Source organism: Gambusia affinis, linkage group LG03 (genome assembly GCF_019740435.1).
Source record: "Gambusia affinis linkage group LG03, SWU_Gaff_1.0, whole genome shotgun sequence".
Taxonomy (NCBI): domain Eukaryota; kingdom Metazoa; phylum Chordata; class Actinopteri; order Cyprinodontiformes; family Poeciliidae; genus Gambusia; species Gambusia affinis.
In genome coordinates, this window is record NC_057870.1 from 31,062,741 (window position 1) to 31,082,856 (window position 20,116).

Consider the following 20,116-nt stretch of genomic DNA (forward strand, 5'->3'; position numbering starts at 1 on the left):
ACAGAAGAAACAGAAAAATTAAAGCTTCACTTCCAGAGTGAGACTTCTTGTTTGTAGACAAGCTCTGTTATTCTAATGCTATTTTTGTTTCCTGACCCTTTTGTGCCATTTGGAGGTGAAAAGGATATAGTAAATACATATTTAAAACTGTTAAATAAATATACGCAGCACCCACTGTAAATATAAATTTAATAAGTTTTACCTTGAAAAAAATATACATTTGACTTTTTTTCTTTTGCCTGAATTTGTTGTTTTGTAATTGTTGTTCTTTTTTATATTAGTCTTTTGAGAATAACTTTATATGAAATAATTTTATATGATTTTGTAATTTTGATGTAAAATATTAAATCAGGAGTTAAGATCAGTGACTGTATTTGATCAGCCTTTTTACGTGTTACTCTTACTGATTCAATGTATGCAGTCCCGCCTCCAACCACCAGAGGCGCGGTGGAGCGCCTCCTTCATTTTCTCCGCTTTTAAAACAGGATGGGTGGCGCCAAAGCTTGACAACAAAGCGGCTGTTCCATGTCGTAACGGTCGGTGACGCTCTGCTTTTTAATTTAACACCAACTGTTAACAGTTACAGCTCAACAATTTAACCCTAAATGAAACCGACGACGTGAAGTCGGAGTTTGTCACTTCGACGTCGATTTTTCCTTCTTTGAAGCGGAGCTGATGTCAACATGGCTGCTAAGTCTGACCAACTTCTCATCGTTGTATCCATTCTGGAAGGTGAGCTGGGTTTAATGGGATAAACGGAAACAGTTAGAGTTCAAACTGCAGGTGTTTTTAGTTTATTTCGGTGATTTTAATTCTGTTTCTGAGATAAAGTGTCGCGGTAGCAGCTTAACTCTGACTGGATAAACAGTTAGTTAAGGTGGGATGAACAGTTCACCGGTTGCTTCTTTTTTAGCATTTTCAGTTCTAAATAAACAGCCTAGTTTTCCTGTTTCTGTTAGCCAGGAATTTATAAACATTCCTGTTAGCCAGCTGCTGGCTGGCATAATTAAAACGTTTCACTTAGCTTAGAATAAACCTTTTATTTGGTGAAAGTCAGTATTTCAGCAGAACACAGATGGACAGACGGACACAGAAAGATGACACGTTGGGAAAGAAATGCAGTGGCTCTAAAAGTATTCAACCCATTGGAGGTTTTACTCAGATTGTTTTTACAAATTAGTCATGATAAACAAAAGTTAGATTTTTGACAAACCAATTATAATAAAAATCATTTTTATGTCTATATTAGGATCAATTGTACAAAATGACAAAAATATTTTACTTAAAATAGGTGATTGCATAAATATTTATGCAGCAGCAGGGCCGGATTTACAAAGATGGGGGCCCCTGGAGCCAGTTTTGTTGCTCCATCTACAAAGGAAAAATATTTTAATAATGCAAATTACAGTACATTAATAGGCATGATATAATACGTCCATAGCCAATAATGCCATGTTGTTTTTAAAAAAATCAACTATTACTAAATAAAATTTTAAATATTGGAATGTTGTTTATGTCATAAAAATTATAAAATATTAATGCAACTCGGCTAATTTGGGTAGATAATTATTAGTACGGTAAACTCATTCAAAATAAATGAAAGCAGTTTTCCTCCATCCTAACCAAATGGCCAGACAGAGACTTAAAGAGGTGCAGCAAAAGCAAAGAGGTGGATTAGCAGAGCTTGGTGTCGTCCAGGACGTGTTAATGGGAATATCGGAGCTGCTAGCAGGTCAGCAACAGTCAGAGGCCTCTTCAGATTGGTTGGAGGACTGACTGCTACAGGAATTGACCATTAACGAGTCTGTGGCGACAGCTGGATGATGTTAGCTATGACAACATTTAATTTTTAAATGAAGTGTTTTTAATTTAATTGAATCTTTGGTGTTAAAAGACTGAAATAAAAGTGACTGAGTTGTGTTTATGGCTGCTGGTGACAAAGATCCAATTGAAAAATTGCAGCTGGACGCTGTTGGTCATTTCTGGTTCGTCTTTGATGTTCAGACTTTTTAATGGAACTTTGAACTGAAGTTGAGTGAAAAAGGAGCAGGAGCTTGAAGAAATGTCCATCAGAATGCTGGGAACCATGAAGAAATCAATTTATACTTAAAGTCATCAAACTGTCGTCATTTAGGTCGCCATTTTCCGAAGAGCCCTCGCCTCAGTCTGGTGGTCCAGGCGAGCTTCGACGGCGAACATCTGGAAACGGATCCAGTGGAGCATCGAGAGCAGCCGCAGTTCAGCACCGAGCTGGCCTGGGAACTGGACCGCAAGACGCTGCATCAGCACAGGTTGACCCTCTGTCCCTCAACTTTGACCCTCTGTCCCTCCATGTTGACCCTCTGTCCCTCCTGTTGACCCTCTGTCCCTCCTGTTGACCTTCTGTTCCTCCTGTTGACCCTCTGTCCCTCCACTTTGACCCTCTGTCCCTCCTGTTGACCCTCTGTCCCTCAACTTTGACCCTCTGTCCCTCCTGTTGACCCTCTGTCCCTCCAGGCTGCAGCGGACGCCCATCAAGCTGCAGTGCTTCACTCTGGACTCCGTCAGCAAGAAGAAGGAGAGCGTGGGCTACATCATCCTGGACTTGCGGTCCGTTCAGGAGGCCAGGCAGGTAAAGCGGCCGCTGCAGGCCCAGGTGAGCGTGTTTCTGCCCCGTGGTGACGAGGCTGCGCTGTGTTCCAGGATCCCCGCTGGTACACGCTGCTCAGCAGTAAATACACCAAGCAGAAGGCGGCGCTGCTTGTCGGCACGCTGCTGGAGAACGACTCCAAGACAGCAGCAGCTTCTCCTGACAAGATCCGAGCCAAGAAGGCCGCGCCTCGACAAGGTGGGCTGCTCTGGACCCGCTCTGCTTAATATGGGGGCATTTAGGACCCTGCAGATCCGGCTGGTTTGCTGTTTATTTACCTGCTGATGCTCTGGAACCAGAGAGCAGCTAATGATTATTTTAGTAATTCATCGATTGATCGGGGGAGAAATAGACACACATTCTGCAGACTTTTTATCTAACCACTTAAACTTTTTTTAATGTACAATTTCAGAAAAACATTAAAAGATGCACATAAATAAAAAAATTTAATTAATTTAAAAAGAAAAGAAAAACATTTTATTGAAGTCTGTATGCTACTTTAAACTGATGATTATTTATTCTGATTAATCATGACTAATCTAGTTAAAGCCAAAATTTTATGAATCCTTTTCTTCAGACTGAGGATGAACAGAAATGATTTATTTTGGGTAAAAAAAATATTTTCTGCTCTTACATTAAATGTTAGTGTTTTAACTTTGACAGACATGTTTTAAAAAATTCTAGTTATTTAGATAATAATTAGAGGTTTTCAGCCTTAGTTTCTTTATGACTGTGTCATCTTGTCATCTTTTCATCGTCAGCTCGAGGTTCTGTTCAGTATTTTCTAAGATGTTGTAGATTCCTCTGGATCATGAGTTAAACGTCTGGTCCTGTCTGAATAGAAACATAAGGTTTATAGTCTCTGTGCTGCAGGTTCTGGCCCGGTGAGCGACGCGCTGCCCGCCAGGCTGGAGGCGGAGCTGATCCCGGATCAGGGCTACCATCAGGTCGGTCCGGCGGATCGCTGTGGCGACATGTTCGTCCTCTCCGTTACCGTCGCCTTCGCTACCAAACTGGAACAGGTGAAGAAATCTGTCGGCTTCCTCGCCGACCGACCGACTGACCGACCGACCGCTCACTGGTTACATTTCAACTGATGTCATCTGGAAAATGAATTCTGGGGTTTTAGGTATCGGGGCATTTAGAAATGACCCGATCTTTGATGACAAACGTGACGGACTAACCTGTCTGGTGTTTTTCTGTCTCGGTGAACGGACCTTAAAAATTCTTAATATGCGTTAAATTCATCGGTCTAAAAATAAAACCTTAATTGTTGTTAAAATCTTTCAGAAGTTGTAAAAATATTGATTGATGCATGAAACACACAAAACCTCCAGATGAGCCTGCCGACAAACTGCAGGTATTTCTAGTTTTCACAAGCTTTGTTTCATGAAGCTTCACTAGAGGAAAAAAAACACAAAAATGTTTTTCTTTATCTCCGGAAAGTTTTTCAAATCTTTTACACTGAACCTAAAACTCGTGTTTTATGTTCAAATTTTTGCTAACTGACAAGTTTTTGTTTAGAGTTGAATTTGATCTTAAATTTGATTCCAAGTGGTTTTAAAGAAAGTCTTAAACTTTTGACATAATCTTCCTGTAGGAGGGCTGGATCATGACTTAATGAAATTAGTTTGATTTTATTTTTCTTAAAACTGACCCCGGGTTGTTTTTTCTGTCGTTGCTGCAGCTGATTCCCAGCACTAAGAAGCTGCCAGCGGAGGACTCCAGTTTCTTCTTCTTCTACTCCCTGCTGGGAAACGACATCACCAGCGAGCCGTTCCACAACCTGCTGAGTCCAGACTTTGAGCCGGAGCGCGCCTCCGTGCGCATCCGCAGCAGCACGCAGGCGCTGCAGGCCTTCCTGACGCAGCAGGCCAGCCTACAGGTGAGCCGGCGCCTCAGACCGAAGCGTCATGGCGGCGGCCGGTCCTGACGTCCCGCTGCGTCCGCAGGTCCACCTCTGCTGCGGGAACCGCTCTCTGGGCAGCAGCGACGTTTCGCTCTCTGCCCTCGCTGCCGCCGCCGTCGACCTGGAGGCCAAGGGCGCCACGGTGGAGGGAGCGTTCGTCCTGCAGCCGCCGCCGCGCAGCAAGCTGCCGGCTCTTCCTGCGGAGCTGCAGCCGACGGTGGGCGTGGCCGTCACCCTGAGGAGGGAGGAGCCAACGCCTCAGGTAGGAAAACGCCACAGCACTTCTGGAAACTCAGAATGTTGGACCAATAAAGGATTTTTGAGTTTGAATTGCTGTGATTAGGCATGTCATGTACCGGTACCGGCCCGATATCAACAGCTGATATTCATTTACACAAAACTACAAGAAATGATTTATAGTGCTGCAGAACATCAGCTTTAAAAAGCAAGCCACAAATAAAACATTTAAAACATTAATTCAGAGTTTTGATCGTTTAGAAGTTTAAACATCATTAAACTGACGCAGCAGTCCAGCCTACTGGTGAGCCGGCGCCTCTGACCGAAGCGTCATGGCGGCAGGCGGGCCTGTCGCTCCGCTGCGTTACTCTGTATAGTTTTACTTTACATTTAAAAATCCCTCTGGATGTTTTACACTTTTTATTGCTGGGAAATCAAACATTAGCAACAAAATGTTTATTTTTATTGTAGGAAAAAAATCCCCCAAAAATCTTTTGTTTCAAAGTGAAAACTTATTTTTACAAAATAATCATCTAATAAAAATATTTAACATAAAGCTGGAAGAGTTTACCAGAATAAATGAAGGAAAACTGATGGATCCAGTCAGACTCCCTGCTGGGAATAGAAAGGTGTGAATACTTATACAATAACTTATTTTAAGGTTAAATAATTTTATTTAATTGTAGATTTTTAGAAACCAGTTTTCAATATCAAAAATGTCTATTTTTTTCATGATTTATTTATAAAACTGTAAAAACATCTAAGGGGTGAATACTTTCTGCATTTATCTGTGTACTTTGTTAGCAGCCTGTCAGGTTCATTAATGTTTTTTAATTTAATCCTGGAATCGTTTCTGGTTTATTATTGTCCTGTCTTCCTCTTGACGGCCACTAGAGGGCAGCAGAGTCAACGATAAGCTGAATTTGGCAGAGAAACAGTTTTAAACCGTTTTCTCTGTTGTTATCTGTTGTTTGAGCTTCATAAAGATGCTGAAAGTATTTATAGTGAAATAGGTGAGAGTTCAAAGGTTAAGTTTTGTTTTTATCTGGATATTTTAAGTATTTTGTGTTTTTCAGGTTTCGGGGGGAAAGGATCCCAGCAGAGCTCCGCCTCTTCCTCCTGCAGTCGCTGCGACCCAGAAACCTCCTGCTGCTTCCTCTCCTTCGTTCCGTACAGAGAGCGAGGCGGAGAGTCTGCTGGAGGAGCTGGAGCTCGACAGGAAGCTGGCGGCAGGTGATGAAGGTGATGCTCCGCTTCGTCACCCTGAAGGCGGAGCCTCCTCCGTCAGCGTCTCCGCTCCCAAAGTGTCCATCCCCTCCTCCGCCCATCACTACTGCTTCTCTCTGGACCTGCGCAGCCTGGCCAAGCTCACTACGCCATATCCCATCGCCGCCATGCTCAGGTTGGCTCCCAGTCTCACCAGTACTGCCCTCGATCCTGTTCCCAGTCTGACCAGTTTGGGTCGCTCTGCAGGTATTCGTACCAGTTCTTTGGCAGCTCGGCTCCCATCATGACCAGTCCGCCAGTGGAGCTGCAGAGGAACATGGAGGCGTCGCTGCCGCAGTCCTACTGCGCCTTCGACTTCGCCGCGCTGCCGCAGCAGCTGCAGGACACCTTCCACAGGTAACAGCACCTGTCGTCAGGTAACAGCACCTGACGTCAGGTAACACACCTGTCGTCAGGTAACACACCTGTCGTCAGGTAACACACCTGTCGTCAGGTAACACCACCTGTCGTCAGGTAACACCACCTGACGTCAGGTAACACACCTGTCGTCAGGTAACACACCTGACGTCAGGTAACACCACCTGACGTCAGGTAACACACCTGTCGTCAGGTAACACACCTGTCGTAAGGTAACACCACCTGTCGTAAGGTAACACCACCTGTCGTCAGGTAACACCACCTGTCGTCAGGTAACACACCTGTCGTCAGGTAACCACCCGTCGCCAGGTAACACAATGTCGTCAGGTAACACCACCTGACGTCAGGTAACACACCTGTCGTCAGGTAACACACCTGTCGTCAGGTAACACCACCTGTCGTCAGGTAACACACCTGTCGTCAGGTAACACCACCTGTCGTCAGGTAACACCACCTGTCGTCAGGTAACACCACCTGTCGTCAGGTAACACCACCTGTCGTCAGGTAACACACCTGTCGTCAGGTAACACCACCTGTCGTCAGGTAACACCACCTGTCGTCAGGTAACACCACCTGTCGTCAGGTAACACCACCTGTCGTCAGGTAACACACCTGTCGTCAGGTAACACCACCTGTCGTCAGGTAACACCACCTGTCGTCAGGTAACACCACCTGTCGTCAGGTAACACCACCTGTCGTCAGGTAACACCACCTGTCGTCAGGTAACACCACCTGTCGTCAGGTAACACCACCTGTCCTTATCCTGGTTCTTCTCTGAGACATACGGCAGGTTCAGGCTCTCTGCTCGACCTTAAAATGTCTTATATTAAATAAAACAGTAATTTGGCCTTAAATACGTCAATCACAATTCTTAAAGTACTATTTAATCGCATTGACACGTTGCATGGTGACGTCATGCAGGTAAGTTCCTGCCCTCTTCTCCCTTCTGGAGGCAGAAAGCTGCTAGCTAATGATGTGTAGCATTGATTTTAGCTGCCAAGTTGTCAACGTAACGCACTAAATCTTACATGTACGCCTGACTTAAAAAGAAAAACGATGCAGTGCTTTGATGACAGATCATCAGCAGAGCAGATGTTTAAAATAGCAACCGCCGCCTTGTTAGCTTAGCTATTAGCAGCAGTAGCTAATCTACCACCGTGACCACATAATAATAACTGCAAAACTAGAAAATTCCTGAAGAAATTTAACTGGGGCCTGCCAAAGTGTGCCCGTCGGATTGGATCCAGCATTCTGATGCTAAGAATCTAGCATCAATGCTAAAGAAAGCTGCAATGTAATCAATACCATGTGGAGAATCACAAGAATGTTAAGTAAGCTGGACATGCAATATTCAGTATGATAAAGCAAGTGTATTAGCTAAAATGAGCAAATATGCTAATGTAAGCATGAATACTTTCAGTAGCATGTGGGGTATCATTAGAATGTTTACTGTAATTTACTTACTCCATTAAGTATACTAAACATGGCTAATAAGTCTGAAAAATAGAAAATAGCTTATTTAAGCTAAAAGGCTAATGCTAATGAACTGCCTTGCTGTGCAACGCAGTTCCCTAAGCTCGGATAAACAGATAATGCAGAATGATATCATTGCACCGCCGTGATATGCTTAAGGGCATATTGAGGCTTTTATTTTGAAATTTGCAGTAAGCTTCATATTAAATGCCCACACTAATCCAGTGTCTAAGAGTGCTTTGGATAAACCAATCACGTCAAGCAAAAATGAGCAATTACATGATGTAAAAATTCCCAAGGCTTTTATTTTGAAATTTTTAAGCTTCATTTGAAAGGGTCAAAGTCATCCCATGTGTAACAGTCATTGGATTAAATCAGTCATATAACGCTCAAAAAAGCAATGACCTGATGTAAAAATTTTCAAGGCCTTTTATTTTGAAATTTTCAGTAAGCTTCATTTCAAAGGGCCAAACTCATCCCATGTGTAACAGTGACTGAGTTAAATGAGTTATATACAGCCCATAGCAGCAAGTAGTTCTAAAGGCCAGCTCAGTCCTCCTCTGTTTTAACTGAACTAGTTAGAACTACAGTGATGCGTGTTGTAGTCCTAAGCAGCTCTCCTGCTCTGGGTTCCGTTGCCATGGTAAATAATCCTCTCTGCCAGCTGTGAGTGAGACATCCAGGGAGACAATTCTCTGTTTGAGCCAGCCAGTTTGACTAAAAAAGCATTGCAAAAACTGTTTCCGTTAGAACCGTAATACATATTCGAAAACCGTTTGAAGCATATGAGAGGGCTATTTGTCGTCTCACATAGTCCCGCCATTCATATCTCTACCTCACTCACAGTATTAACAGCGATGAGATAAAAAAAGTGTGTGCCAAGGTCTGAAATTTTTCAGAAATACATGGAAGTGAATCAGTGAGATCTGTCTGCTACCCTGGCGCATGACTTTGCTCTGAAGCACCTGGAGAGAAAACTGTAAGCGCTAGATAATTTTTAAACATTTGACCGAGCAGGCACACGGTCATGACCAAGTTTGATACCAATCATGCAATATTTGTGGCGTGAGGCGAGTTAAAAAATGATTTGGGGTCAAAATTTCACTCTGACTCTCACTCTAGCGGAGCGGCCTTCACACTCTGATTTTTCCAAAATCAAAACTTTGGGTCGCTTAGAAAGAAGTTGTGGACAAACCATAATACATATTGACGTGCTGTCTTCACTTTAAAAGAGATCAGACGTATCTACAAAATGAAGTTTGAATGGCGTTTCTACATGAAGTTATGATTTACACAGAAAATCCTCAAAATAGGGTATTTTCAGGATTTACTGGTTGCCTTCCCTTGACGACGAGACTTGCACCTGGTGAGCTCGTTAGTGATTTTGGGGTCGTTTTTGCTTTTTACGCCGCCATGGTAACTCCAAATCCCACCAAAAATAATAGCACACCTCCCGGGATCGAGCCGCGCTTTGATACCACTTTTGTGGTGGGCTCAGGCCGCATTCGGTAGGGGATGAATAAGTTAAGAATTTCTATTGGGTGTAGAACAATAGGTGCCTGCCATGCAATGCATGGAGGCAGTGACTGACTTGCTTCGCAAGTCAGTCACTGCTCTCCTTATGCATTGCTATGGGCAGGCCCCAATAAACATCAAGCCTGGAAACATAAAACTGTAACGGACTGAATTTTCTGTTTTTGTGTGGAAAATGGGACAGAAAATGAGAAAAAAAAAGATAGTTTTGAATTATTCTTCTACCTGGCGTTGCTGGCTGCGCCCAGGCAGGTGTTTGGCTGCGTGTTGCCATGGTAACGTGGAGGCATACCTGCTGTTGCTGTTCCAGGGTTCCTCTGGTCGTGGAGCTGTGGGACCGCAGCTCCTCCAGCAGAGACCAGCTGCTGGGCTCGGCCTCCATCCAGCTGCACCAGCTGCTGAGCTCAGAGAAGACCCAGCTGGGCCCGACGGGGGAACCGGGCTGGAGGCAGACCCACCAGGACCGGATCCCTGTGGTCCACCCGCAGCGGTAGGGACGCCTCCGACAGACCGCCGGTTACTAACGCCGGTTACTAACGGCGGTTACTAACGGCGGTGTGTCGGTCCTCCAGGCCCTCGGAGCGCGTGGCGGAGCTGAGCTACGTGGCGACGCTGGAGGATCTGGGCTTCATTAAAGCAAAAGAGGTTCTGGTGTCGGATTCCATCCAGGTGGGTCCAGGTGGTTCTGAACCTGGTTCAGTGGGTCAGCATTAAGGCTGCAGCTGATGATTATTTTAGTGATTTATTTGATACAGATTTAAATTTTTACAACATTAGAAATAAATTAGAGCTGCAGTACGTAACTTGTATAAAAAATAAAAAGAAAGGCATAAGAAATAAACATTTTATTGCCTAAACTGCAGTGACATCATTCCTCTCATGAACCTGAAGCTGAAACTAGAGGACTTCTGCACGTCTTTACAGACGAAATGTCATTTATCATAAATGCAAAATGTTTTATTGTGCAGTTCTGCTTTAATTACTGCTGAGAAAATTCTGAATAAGCTCAGAATATGTTATTAGAAAAGAGGCCAATTTAAAAAATCTGTATATATCATTAACTAATAAACATTAGCTAATGATTGGTTGATTGTTAAATTAGTTGACTTTTATTTAAATGATCAATTAATCGCGGTAAATTTTTTCATCTCTGATCAGCTGAAGATTATAAATACAAACATCTTTAATCAATGAGGAACAAAATCCCACTGAAGTAGTTAATTAAACATGATTTGAATGTAAATTAAAAAGCTGTTTGGTGTTTTTTTTATTTTTATTTTCATTGATTTTATTACAAAGTTTCCGTTCCTCTGAGCTTCTGGACGTTTTCCTTTATTTTTCCTCATCGTGTCTCTAGGACGGATGTCCCGCCGTCCCTCAGTCTTCTCACCCAGCGGCGCCCAAACCGTCCCTTCTGCCTCCGGCCCCCCAGGGGCCCGGGGCCCCGCCAGCTCCCCAGGCTACCAGGGACACCCTGGAGTACCGCGCGGCCCTGGAGCTGGAGATGTGGAAGGAGGAGCAGGAGGATCTGTTCGACGATCAGGTGCAAACCGAAGCGTTAGCTCTGTTAGCCACCAGCTAGCTGTCCGTCCAATCTTCTGCCTTTTGCTAACTGGAAACAACCAAACAAGCAGAAAACAGGATGACTGTGGTTCTGACCCGGTGAGAAGTTCTGGTTTAAAAATGGCGGCGGTTCTGTTTGCAGCTGAAGCAGAAGGAGCTGCGGCACATGCAGGCGCTGGCGGACGAGTGGAGGAAGAGAGACAGAGAGAGGGAGGCGCTGGTCAAGAAGAAGGTGAAGAGTCCATCTGATCCGGTTCTGATCCGGTTCTGTACTGATTCTGAACTGGTTCTGGTGGTTCTGATCCGGTTCTGGTGGTTCTGCAGGAGCTGGAGTTCAACCTGCTGGAGGAGAAGCTGCAGAAGACGCTGTGTGACCTGGAGAAGAGGGAGAAGCAGCTGGCTGAGGCGGAGCTGCAGGTCAGACTGATCAAATCTGATCAATACAAACTGAAAGTAATCGATCACTCTTAGATCATCTTCAGTGTTTAATAAAATGTTCTGACGCCATTTGATTATTTTTTTACTACTTTAAGGAAAGTGTCAGTATTTCTGGTCTGAACTGTTTGTGTTTTGGTTGTAATACCTTCAGTAAACTTCCTGTGAATAACCTGATCAGTTCCTCCTGAGCCGCTTCAGGCCTGCAGCTCCACCTAGTGGACAGAATGAGCCTAAACAGGCCAATTCAGAGAAACCACAGAAATGGTTTTTCTTTCTGCATTTGACCAAATATTAACATTTTTCAGCCATGATTAGAAATAAATATTAATATTATATGAACATGTGCAAAATCTGAAAATAATGGTAAAATAAACCAATAATTTCAGAGTTTTTATAGTATTTTATAGTTAAAGGTGTCGCTGTAGCTTCATGCTGGTGCAGATAAATGAATATTACTGAAAAGTTCAGGTTTGTATAAATGTTTTCCAGCCTTTATTTCTGTTAATTTTCCAGCCAATAAAAACACATTTAGAAAAAAACGGTTTAATGAAATTGATGAAAACCTGCTTGGAGGTTCTGAGTCGGATCAGAACCAGATTCTGGTTCATTCAATCAGAATCTAAAACACTCTTCAGTAATTTCTTGGACTGATACTTTTTACTGTAACTTGAGTAAAAACAGTTTTTATAAAATCTCTGCTCTGGTTCTGTTTTTCTGCAGACTCAGCGTCTGCAGCGGGAGCTGAGGGCCGAACACGACCTGACCCAGAAGGAGCTGCAGGAGGCCAGCAGGCGGCTGCAGAGGGAGAGCGACCACCTGGTGGCGCTAGAGAGGGAGAAGGTCCGGCTGATGGAGGAGGAGCGGGGCCGGCTGCTGCAGCAGGTAGAGAGGAGGCGGTTCTGTCGGGTCCATAACGGCCTGGTTAAACTGGTTGACGTTCTGGTTCTGGGTCCAGATGGCGGACGCAGAGGCCCGGTACCAGCAGCTGCAGAAGGAGTTCCAGATCTACCGGGAGCAGCAGAACCTGCGGCCCGAGTTCAGACTGCAGGCAGAAGTCAACCTGCTGGCGCTGGAGAAGGTGAGCCGAGACCCGACCCGACCCGACTCGACCCGACCCGCTGACCTCTGGCTTCATACCAGGACTGCAAACCCTGGAAAATCATTCAGGTGTTTTTCCAGGTTTGGAAAGTCCTTGATTTCTGTTTAAAGTCCTTGGAAGTGTTTGGACTTTATTCCAAAACTGCAGATTGAAAATCAAACAAACTTTTGATTAAAAGTCTAAATTTATGAAACTTTATTGACATTATTTAGTGCAAGAAAACAAACCAGATGTTTTCATGTTCTAAATAAAAGACACATTGTTTTCCTCGCTGTCTGAAGTTTAATCTGACTAAAAACTTTAGTCAGAATCACCAAAATTATTTCCTAAATGACAGAAAAGATTTATTTTTTTTGTTACTTTATTGTGTTTAAACTTCTAATATGAGCAGAAATTTACTTTAAGACACTTTATCTGGATTATTTCAATGTGATGATGATGATTATTATTCCTAATCCCTCAGTGATTTATGTATCATCTGTTTTAATAATAAATAATAATAGATGAAACTATAATTTAACAGGGTTTGTCAGAGTGAGACGTTCATCAACATGAACAGTTAAAATGTTTTACTTTCTCTGTTCCTGAAGCAGAATAATAACACCAGACATTATTAATCAATCAATAAATTATATATCATACTGAATAGAAACTGTATTATTTAGTTTATTTATATTGTTTTTAATCTCCCAACGTTTGAAAACGAACCTTGGAAATCCTTAAAAAGTGATTTTTATCTTACTGGAGAAAATGTTTGAATCTGAGGTTCTGTTGCTGCAGCAGCAGCGGTTCTGTTGCTGCAGCAGCAGCGGTTCTGTTGCTGCAGCAGCAGCGGTTCTGTTGCTGCAGCAGCAGCGGTTCTGTTGCTGCAGCAGCAGCGGTTCTGTTGCTGCAGCAGCAGCGGTTCTGTTGCTGCAGCAGCAGCGGTTCTGCTCTGACGGTTTGTTTCTGTGAAGGTGGAACTGGAGAGGAAGTTGGAGTCGACCACCAAGTCCAAGCTGCACTACAAGCAGCAGTGGGGCCGCGCGCTGAAGGAGCTGGCCCGGTTCAAACAGGTACCGCTCAGACCGGGTCAGAGGTTCAAACAGGTACCGCTCAGACCGGGTCGGAGGTTCTGCTCAAAGGTTCACCTGAATCCAAAGAGTTCATTGGTGAACGTCTCTGTTCACCAGTGAACTCTTTGGGTTTGCGTGATGTCATCAGGGCGGCCATCTTGACTTTGAGATCAAGTTTATGATGGAAAATCAGATTAAGATAATTTATTATTGTTACTAGAATAAAGTTCTAACATTGGAAGAACTTTATTCTGGACTCAAATCAGCAAAATGTTTTGAGTCCAGCTCTGCTCTGAAGAACCAATAACTGTTCCTGACGGGAAGCAGCTGCAGAACCCGACCCAGATCTTCCTCCTCCTCCTCTTCATCACCTCTCCCTCCATTTTCTCACATCCTTTATCTCCGCCTCCCTCCGTTCTCATCGTGGTTGCAGAGAAAACAGGCGGTGATTTATGCGTCTTTAAGGGTTTCGTCGCCTCCTGCAGGTCAATCTGAGGCAGCGTCTCTCTCTGTTTACACGGCCGGTTCTAAACTCGTCTGTTTGGGTTTTCTCCTCCTCCATTTGTTCTCGCCTCCCGTTTCGCTCGGCGGATCATAAAAATTCCTGAGGAATGATGTTCTTTCTGCGCCGCGAGTCGAAGCCCAAACAGCGCCGAGCTGTTGGGTCAAAATATTGGGCCGGACCCGGAGTTGTTCTTTTCTGAGGGAAAATATTGGGACAGGCAGATGAAGGATGAGAGGCTTTTTAAGGCTGAGCGGGAGGTCAGGTCGTTTTAAAACAGAAACAGAAACAAAGATGTTTGTGTTGTAAAGAAATAGAAAAAATAGAGGATTGGGCCAAAGAAGGAAACTTCTAGAATGGAAGCCGTTTAACGAGGAACGATGAGGAGAATATTCAGACATTTTAAATTCAGAAGGAAACAGTTTAATGTTGCTCTGTGGGGTTCTGGGAGGAATCAATAAGCAGTCAGTATCTTAACTCCAGTCAGGGATAAATTACTGCATTTCTCAAAGTTGTCTTAATATTTTTATTTAGTTTTGGAGTCGCTCATTGAGCTACTTGGTTCTTCACAAATAGATTTGTAGAAGTTTTTCATCCGTTTCCGACTTTCTGGTTGGAACCAAAATTATCAGCATAACTTTTTAATCTTTTTATTTATTTTTTTCTTCCTAATAAGTAGATTCTCAGAATCAGCACAACTCTCTCACTACAGCTAAAACAAGAAGAAGAAGAAGGTGTTGGATTGATTGATTTATTAATGCAGCATCAACAGTCTGGATGTTGAAGAATCACTTTCTGAACAACCCGCTGAGATAAAGACCAGCTTGGAGTTGATATTTGGCAGGAAGAGTTTTTTTTATTAGCGTTTCCGTGGTGAATGGAGGCGACGTCACACTGTGTGTGAAAGGAATCATCTTTTCACCAAAACAGCAGAGAAACGACCTGAAGCTGAACAAACTGATTGAATTTAATAAATTAAAATGTTGCAGGACTTTAAGGTTCTGACCCGTCTGGAGTCGGACCTGCAAACGTTTAAAAGCCAAAACAAAAGCTCATATTTCAAGCGTTACTTTGATTGAACCGTTTAGTTTTAAAACCTTTAAATCGTTTTTTACAGATTAACAATAAAATAAAATTTATTTCACCTCCAGCCTAAAAGTTCAGACTCTTCTGGATTATTGGGTCAGAACCGCATGCCGGGCTCCTGGTCTGGTTCTGCTGTCCGGGCCACCTGGTTCTGGTCCGGTTGTCCTTGGCACAAGAAATGTTCGGCCCGATTGTCCCTGTAATTATCCAGGACCGGACAGAACCGGGCCGGGTCAGCACCGAGGCGCTGAGAACCAGGAGTTCTGTTAATTTTCCCATCCAGATCGGGCCGGCTGCGGTTCTGCTGGGGGTCACCAGAACCCACTGGATGTCGGCCGGTTCTGGACCGACCCGTTTGGGTTAAACTCGGGTATTTGATAGGAGCTGCTCATCTGTCCAGAACCTGCTGGTTCTGTTGAAGTGCATCAAACCCAATCAGGTCCAAACGGCTGCAGAACCAAACCTGGTCGGACTCAGAACCACCACGGCCCAGAAACTGGACACCAGAACATTTTCCATAAAACAGATTTTACCTACTGGATTAAAATCTGATCGATTCTCCAGAACCGATCCGACTCGTCCAATCGGATCAGAACCGGGTTGGAAACCAGAAACTGGTTTGTTTTATAAAACAGTTGAAAAAATGATTAAAAATTATATTTAAATAAAAACACTAAAAAAATGTTACGATTGATTTAACTGATTATTAAAATCAATCATCAGTTACATAAATCAGGTGAATATTTAAATTATTTAAATGAGGTGAATATTTAAATTATTTAAATCAGGTGAATATTTAAATTGCTAATTGATTGGAATATTTGTGATTAATTGCAGATTTTTACAGAATATTTTATGTTTATAAACATTATGGAGATGAATTCAGTTTATGAGCTTTAAAACAAAGTTGATCAAAATTATTCTGCAGAATAAAGAGGCCAGAACTCATCGTATCTACCGGGTCGGGTCCAACCCGACCAGAACTCGGAGAAGAACCTTCAGGTTCTGGATTTATTTCAGGTTGAAGCTCCGTTTTTGGATCATATTGAGTTAAAAATGAAACCCAGATCCTCCGGGTTCTGACCCGTCATCACCCGGTTCCGGTGCCAGATCCTCAGAACTTTGGGTTTTTTCTGAGCGGTGAAAGTTTTCCTTTTATTGGCGTTAAACGGATTGATGTCGTTTCTGCATTTTGCAGCTGCAGTTCTGACCCGTTCAGCCCGTTTCCTTCCTGATCGGATCGGATCTCAACGTTTATTTTTCTAATTAGACGCCGGAGGAGCCGAGCCGCTCTGACACCGTGTTGGCGCTGCTCTGATTTACGGGTCTTCCTGACCTCAGATCAGCGGTTCTGGTAAATCTGGCCGGGCGGCGGAGAGAAATACGACTCTGGACGTTTTTATGAAGTTTCTCTCACGGCGATGCGGTTGGTCTCTGTGGGTCGGCTCCTCAGGGAGACTTTATGAAAATGTACAAGCAGACAAATTTATCATCGCGCCGCTCTCTGCGCTCTAATTAAGGACAAACACAGAGCTGGCAGCTGAACTCAGCGCTGAGGTCAGAGGTCAGAAGTCTGTTTGCTATTGATTTTAGTCAAGATCTGAAGAGTTCAGATGCTAACAACGATGCTAACGGCGATGCTACCGGGTTTGTGCACACAGAGGGAGCAGGAGAACGCCATGGCCCGGCTGAAGAAGCAGCAGGCGGAGCTGGAGGCCATGAGGCTCCGTTACCTAGCAACCGAGGAGAAGGAGGTGGTGCGGCAGGACCGGCAGGAGCTGGACGACATCAGGAACGAGCTCAACAGGTGAGGAAGACGTTTCAGTCTGGAGGGTCAAAGGTCAGGACCTGCAAGAACACTGGAGATAAAATAAACACTATGTTGCTTTAGCGTTTAGCATTAGCAGAATTAGCCCTTTAGCACTAGCAAGATTAGCGCTTTAGCTTTAGTCAAACTAACTTTATTTAGCGGAGCTGAAAGTAAAACAACCTGATGCGAAGCGTTTAGTTTTAGGACGGGTTTCATGTTTCCATCTCTGCTCTACAGGCTGAAGAAGCAGGAAGAGGAGAAGTTAGGCCCCGCCCCCACAGAACCAGACTCCGCCCCCAGCCTGAACCTGAACGAGAGCGCAGAGGAACACCTGACCCGCCTGCTGGAGGAGAGAGACACGCTGCTGAGGACCGGCGTTTACACGCACGACGACCGCATCATCGCTGAGCTCAGCAGGCAGATACAGGAAGCCATGAGGGACAGGAAGCTCTGACGGCCAATCAGAGGGAGACGGCCGCCTCACCGGCCAATCAGAGGGAGACGTTTAACCTGAGGCCCGTGGAGAGGAACTGAGCTCTGTTGAGTTAACGTTACACAGAAATAAAACTTAAATTTGTAGTTTTTACAGCATCTGAAGCTGCTCTGCTCTTTCTGATTGGCTGATAACTGATCAGCTGGGATCAATATTCAGCTGATCAGAACCAGAACTCTCGTGTTGAAGGTTTGATTTCTCGTCAACAAACAGCAGGTGAGGGTGAAAGGTTTGGGGAAAAACCTTTTTACTTTCAATTCCCATTTTCTAAGTCTAACTGCGTTTGTTCTGTCTGCACTTTAAATTAATCATTTAAAATTGTTTTAATTATTAAAAAATTTATTTTTCTGCTGTGAAACTTATTTGACCATTTTCATTATTATTTTTATAAAGCCTTTCTGACTACAGAAAAAATCTTTTTGAGGAAACATCAGGGTGGAAAATATGTTTTTTGATAATTTTTTAGTTTTTTGATAAGTGAAATATTTTTATAAGTCTTTTATTTTCTTACCTAACACAAAATAAAAACTTTTTTTTACACTCAGTGTTGGAGCAACGCTAAGAACATTCTGAGAATAAAGTCACATGGTTCAACTATTATTATCATTATTATCGTCTTACTGTTAGTTTATTCTTATGACTTTTTTCTGATAATTGTAATAAATTTTAAGTTTAAGTCCTGATCAGTAACAGATTTATCATCGCCTCGTTTCTAAGTTTGTTTTTGTGATATTTTTTCTGGCGCCACCAGCTGCAGTGAAAATACGTTTAAAAATATTTTATTTTTATGTTATACAGTGGACAGAAGAAAAACATTCGGTCAGACTTAGAAAATGGATTCCCAAAACAAACAAAAAAATTTTTATTTTGGCTTTCTGGGCTTCCGTAGAACCAGCTAACTGAGCGTAGCGGCGCAGAAACGTTCAAACTTCACCAGGAAAACAGAAACATTAAAACTTGATTAAAATGTTTTCAGCTCTGATCTGCAGCAGCTCATATGTTTTCATACGGCTGAACCAGTTAATGATGTTTTCAGATGCATTTTAGTAAAACCTCCTGATGTCGTTCAGGCCTGAAGAATCAACTTCAGTTCACTAGAACAAGTCAAACTGCTTTTATTAACGGATCAAAACAAAACTGAAGCGTCCAGTTTTCAGTTCTGAACAAAGCCGACGTTCAGCTGCTCGTTACAAACGTTTCTATTAAAATCATTCATTATTTTAGAACTTCAGACCCTTTGAGACGTTTCTGCAGGTTGAATTTGATCGTTTAAAATGTAAATTTGTCAGAAATGAAAGTGATCATGTGACGAGGAGGAACATCAGACTCGACATTCGAAGGGTTTTTACTGAAATAATCGATGTCATCAGGAAATGTTGGAGTTTCTGTCCCTGATGGAAGAGTTGGTGCCTGACTGCAGGGGGCGCTGCAGCCTCATATCATTTAATTTATTGTTTTGTCTTTTTGTTTGGAATAAATTATTTTTGTATTAAAGATGTCAGCTTGATGTTTTTTTCTTATTATTTGTTTCACAGGTTTATTCCACCAACAAGGTTAATTTAGTGTATTTTATTTTTTAATGTTCATGGTTTAATTTTTTTGCCTGAGCTAAATTAAAACTCCAGAAAAAATAATTTTTGTTGCAGCTGCAGAATAAGTTTAGTTTCTTTGTAAACGTCCTGCATTAAACTAAACACAGATATTGATTCAATAAATTCAGATAGAGGTGAACAAAATGTTTCAATCTTAGTTTGAATATTTTATCAATACTGCTATTGATCAAGTATGACTTTGAAACTGATCACAAATATGTTTTTGAATTCTCAAAGTTGCATAATCAAAATAAATGCACATAATTTACTTTTTCTACAATTATACCTTAATGATAAATGTTTCCTGTTAATATGAATATTATTCATTATCTGTCCTTAGGTGCTGAATGTCGCCAAAAAGCATCAAACCCAGAATAATAAATAATTTTAATAATTCTTGTTGTCCAAACACATCACGTGTAGAAGACATTTTTCTGCCTGAATCAAATTTTTTGCACAATCCTCGCTGAGGTTTTATTATTTAAGGATTTTAAATTTCCAACCATTCCACATGCAGTTCACACTTTCACCACTAGGTGAAACATCCTGTTTACATGAAAGTCAAGTTTTGTTCTGATGTTCTAACTGAGCCGCTTATGGATCAGTAAACCTATTAAATACATATTCAACACCGATTAATCTAAAGAATAAACTCATTTGTGGTTTGACAGATTTTCTCACAGTTCAACTTTCCCACTTTGCTTTTCCTTCAATGTGTTTCCAATTAGACCTGAGAAGAAAAACTCTCCTTAAGTTCATGACTAATTGGATGTGAAAGTGTGAGCAGCCTGCTAAATATCCAGCAGGAAGCTCCACCTAAAGCAAACCATTAAAACCATTAACAGCTGACCTCCTGGTTTCCAGTTTCCTCTGGGTTTGTTCTCATTGTTGCTGCTCAAAGACAAAAATTATCCTGGACTTTTGCTTCGTCGCATTGAGCAAACAAACGTTTCTTGAGTAAAATTAGATGAAAAAATAAAATAAAATAAAAAATCCGTTAAAAATCTGAAAAGTGTGGCATGATGTAAACAGAGATAAAATGTTTCCAAATTT

At 42.6% G+C, this 20,116-nt stretch overlaps 1 protein-coding gene across 1 annotated transcript; it reads left to right on the forward strand.

Annotated features, from left to right (window-relative positions):
* Positions 1-488: 488 nt before the first annotated feature.
* On the forward strand, positions 489-17,569 carry LOC122828538 (centrosomal protein of 120 kDa). Its single transcript, XM_044112165.1, has 19 exons — positions 489-732; positions 2,135-2,291; positions 2,497-2,611; positions 2,683-2,827; positions 3,503-3,651; positions 4,317-4,514; positions 4,582-4,800; positions 5,852-6,177; positions 6,249-6,398; positions 9,736-9,915; positions 9,998-10,094; positions 10,783-10,968; positions 11,131-11,220; positions 11,313-11,405; positions 12,147-12,308; positions 12,382-12,504; positions 13,482-13,580; positions 16,830-16,975; positions 17,216-17,569. Exons 1-19 carry the CDS (start codon positions 684-686, stop codon positions 17,430-17,432), a joined length of 2,901 nt encoding a protein of 966 aa, XP_043968100.1. The 5' UTR covers positions 489-683; the 3' UTR covers positions 17,433-17,569.
* The last annotated feature ends 2,547 nt before the right edge of the window (positions 17,570-20,116 follow it).

Excerpts from the sequence above, each read along its gene's own strand:
- LOC122828538 (XM_044112165.1), top strand. The coding sequence starts at position 684 with ATGGCTGCTAAGTCTGACCAACTTCTCATCGTTGTATCCATTCTGGAA. Across the intron at positions 10,969-11,130 it reads AGGATCTGTTCGACGATCAG|CTGAAGCAGAAGGAGCTGCG; the intron begins GTGCAAACCGAA and ends TTCTGTTTGCAG. Across the intron at positions 11,406-12,146 it reads TGGCTGAGGCGGAGCTGCAG|ACTCAGCGTCTGCAGCGGGA; the intron begins GTCAGACTGATC and ends GTTTTTCTGCAG.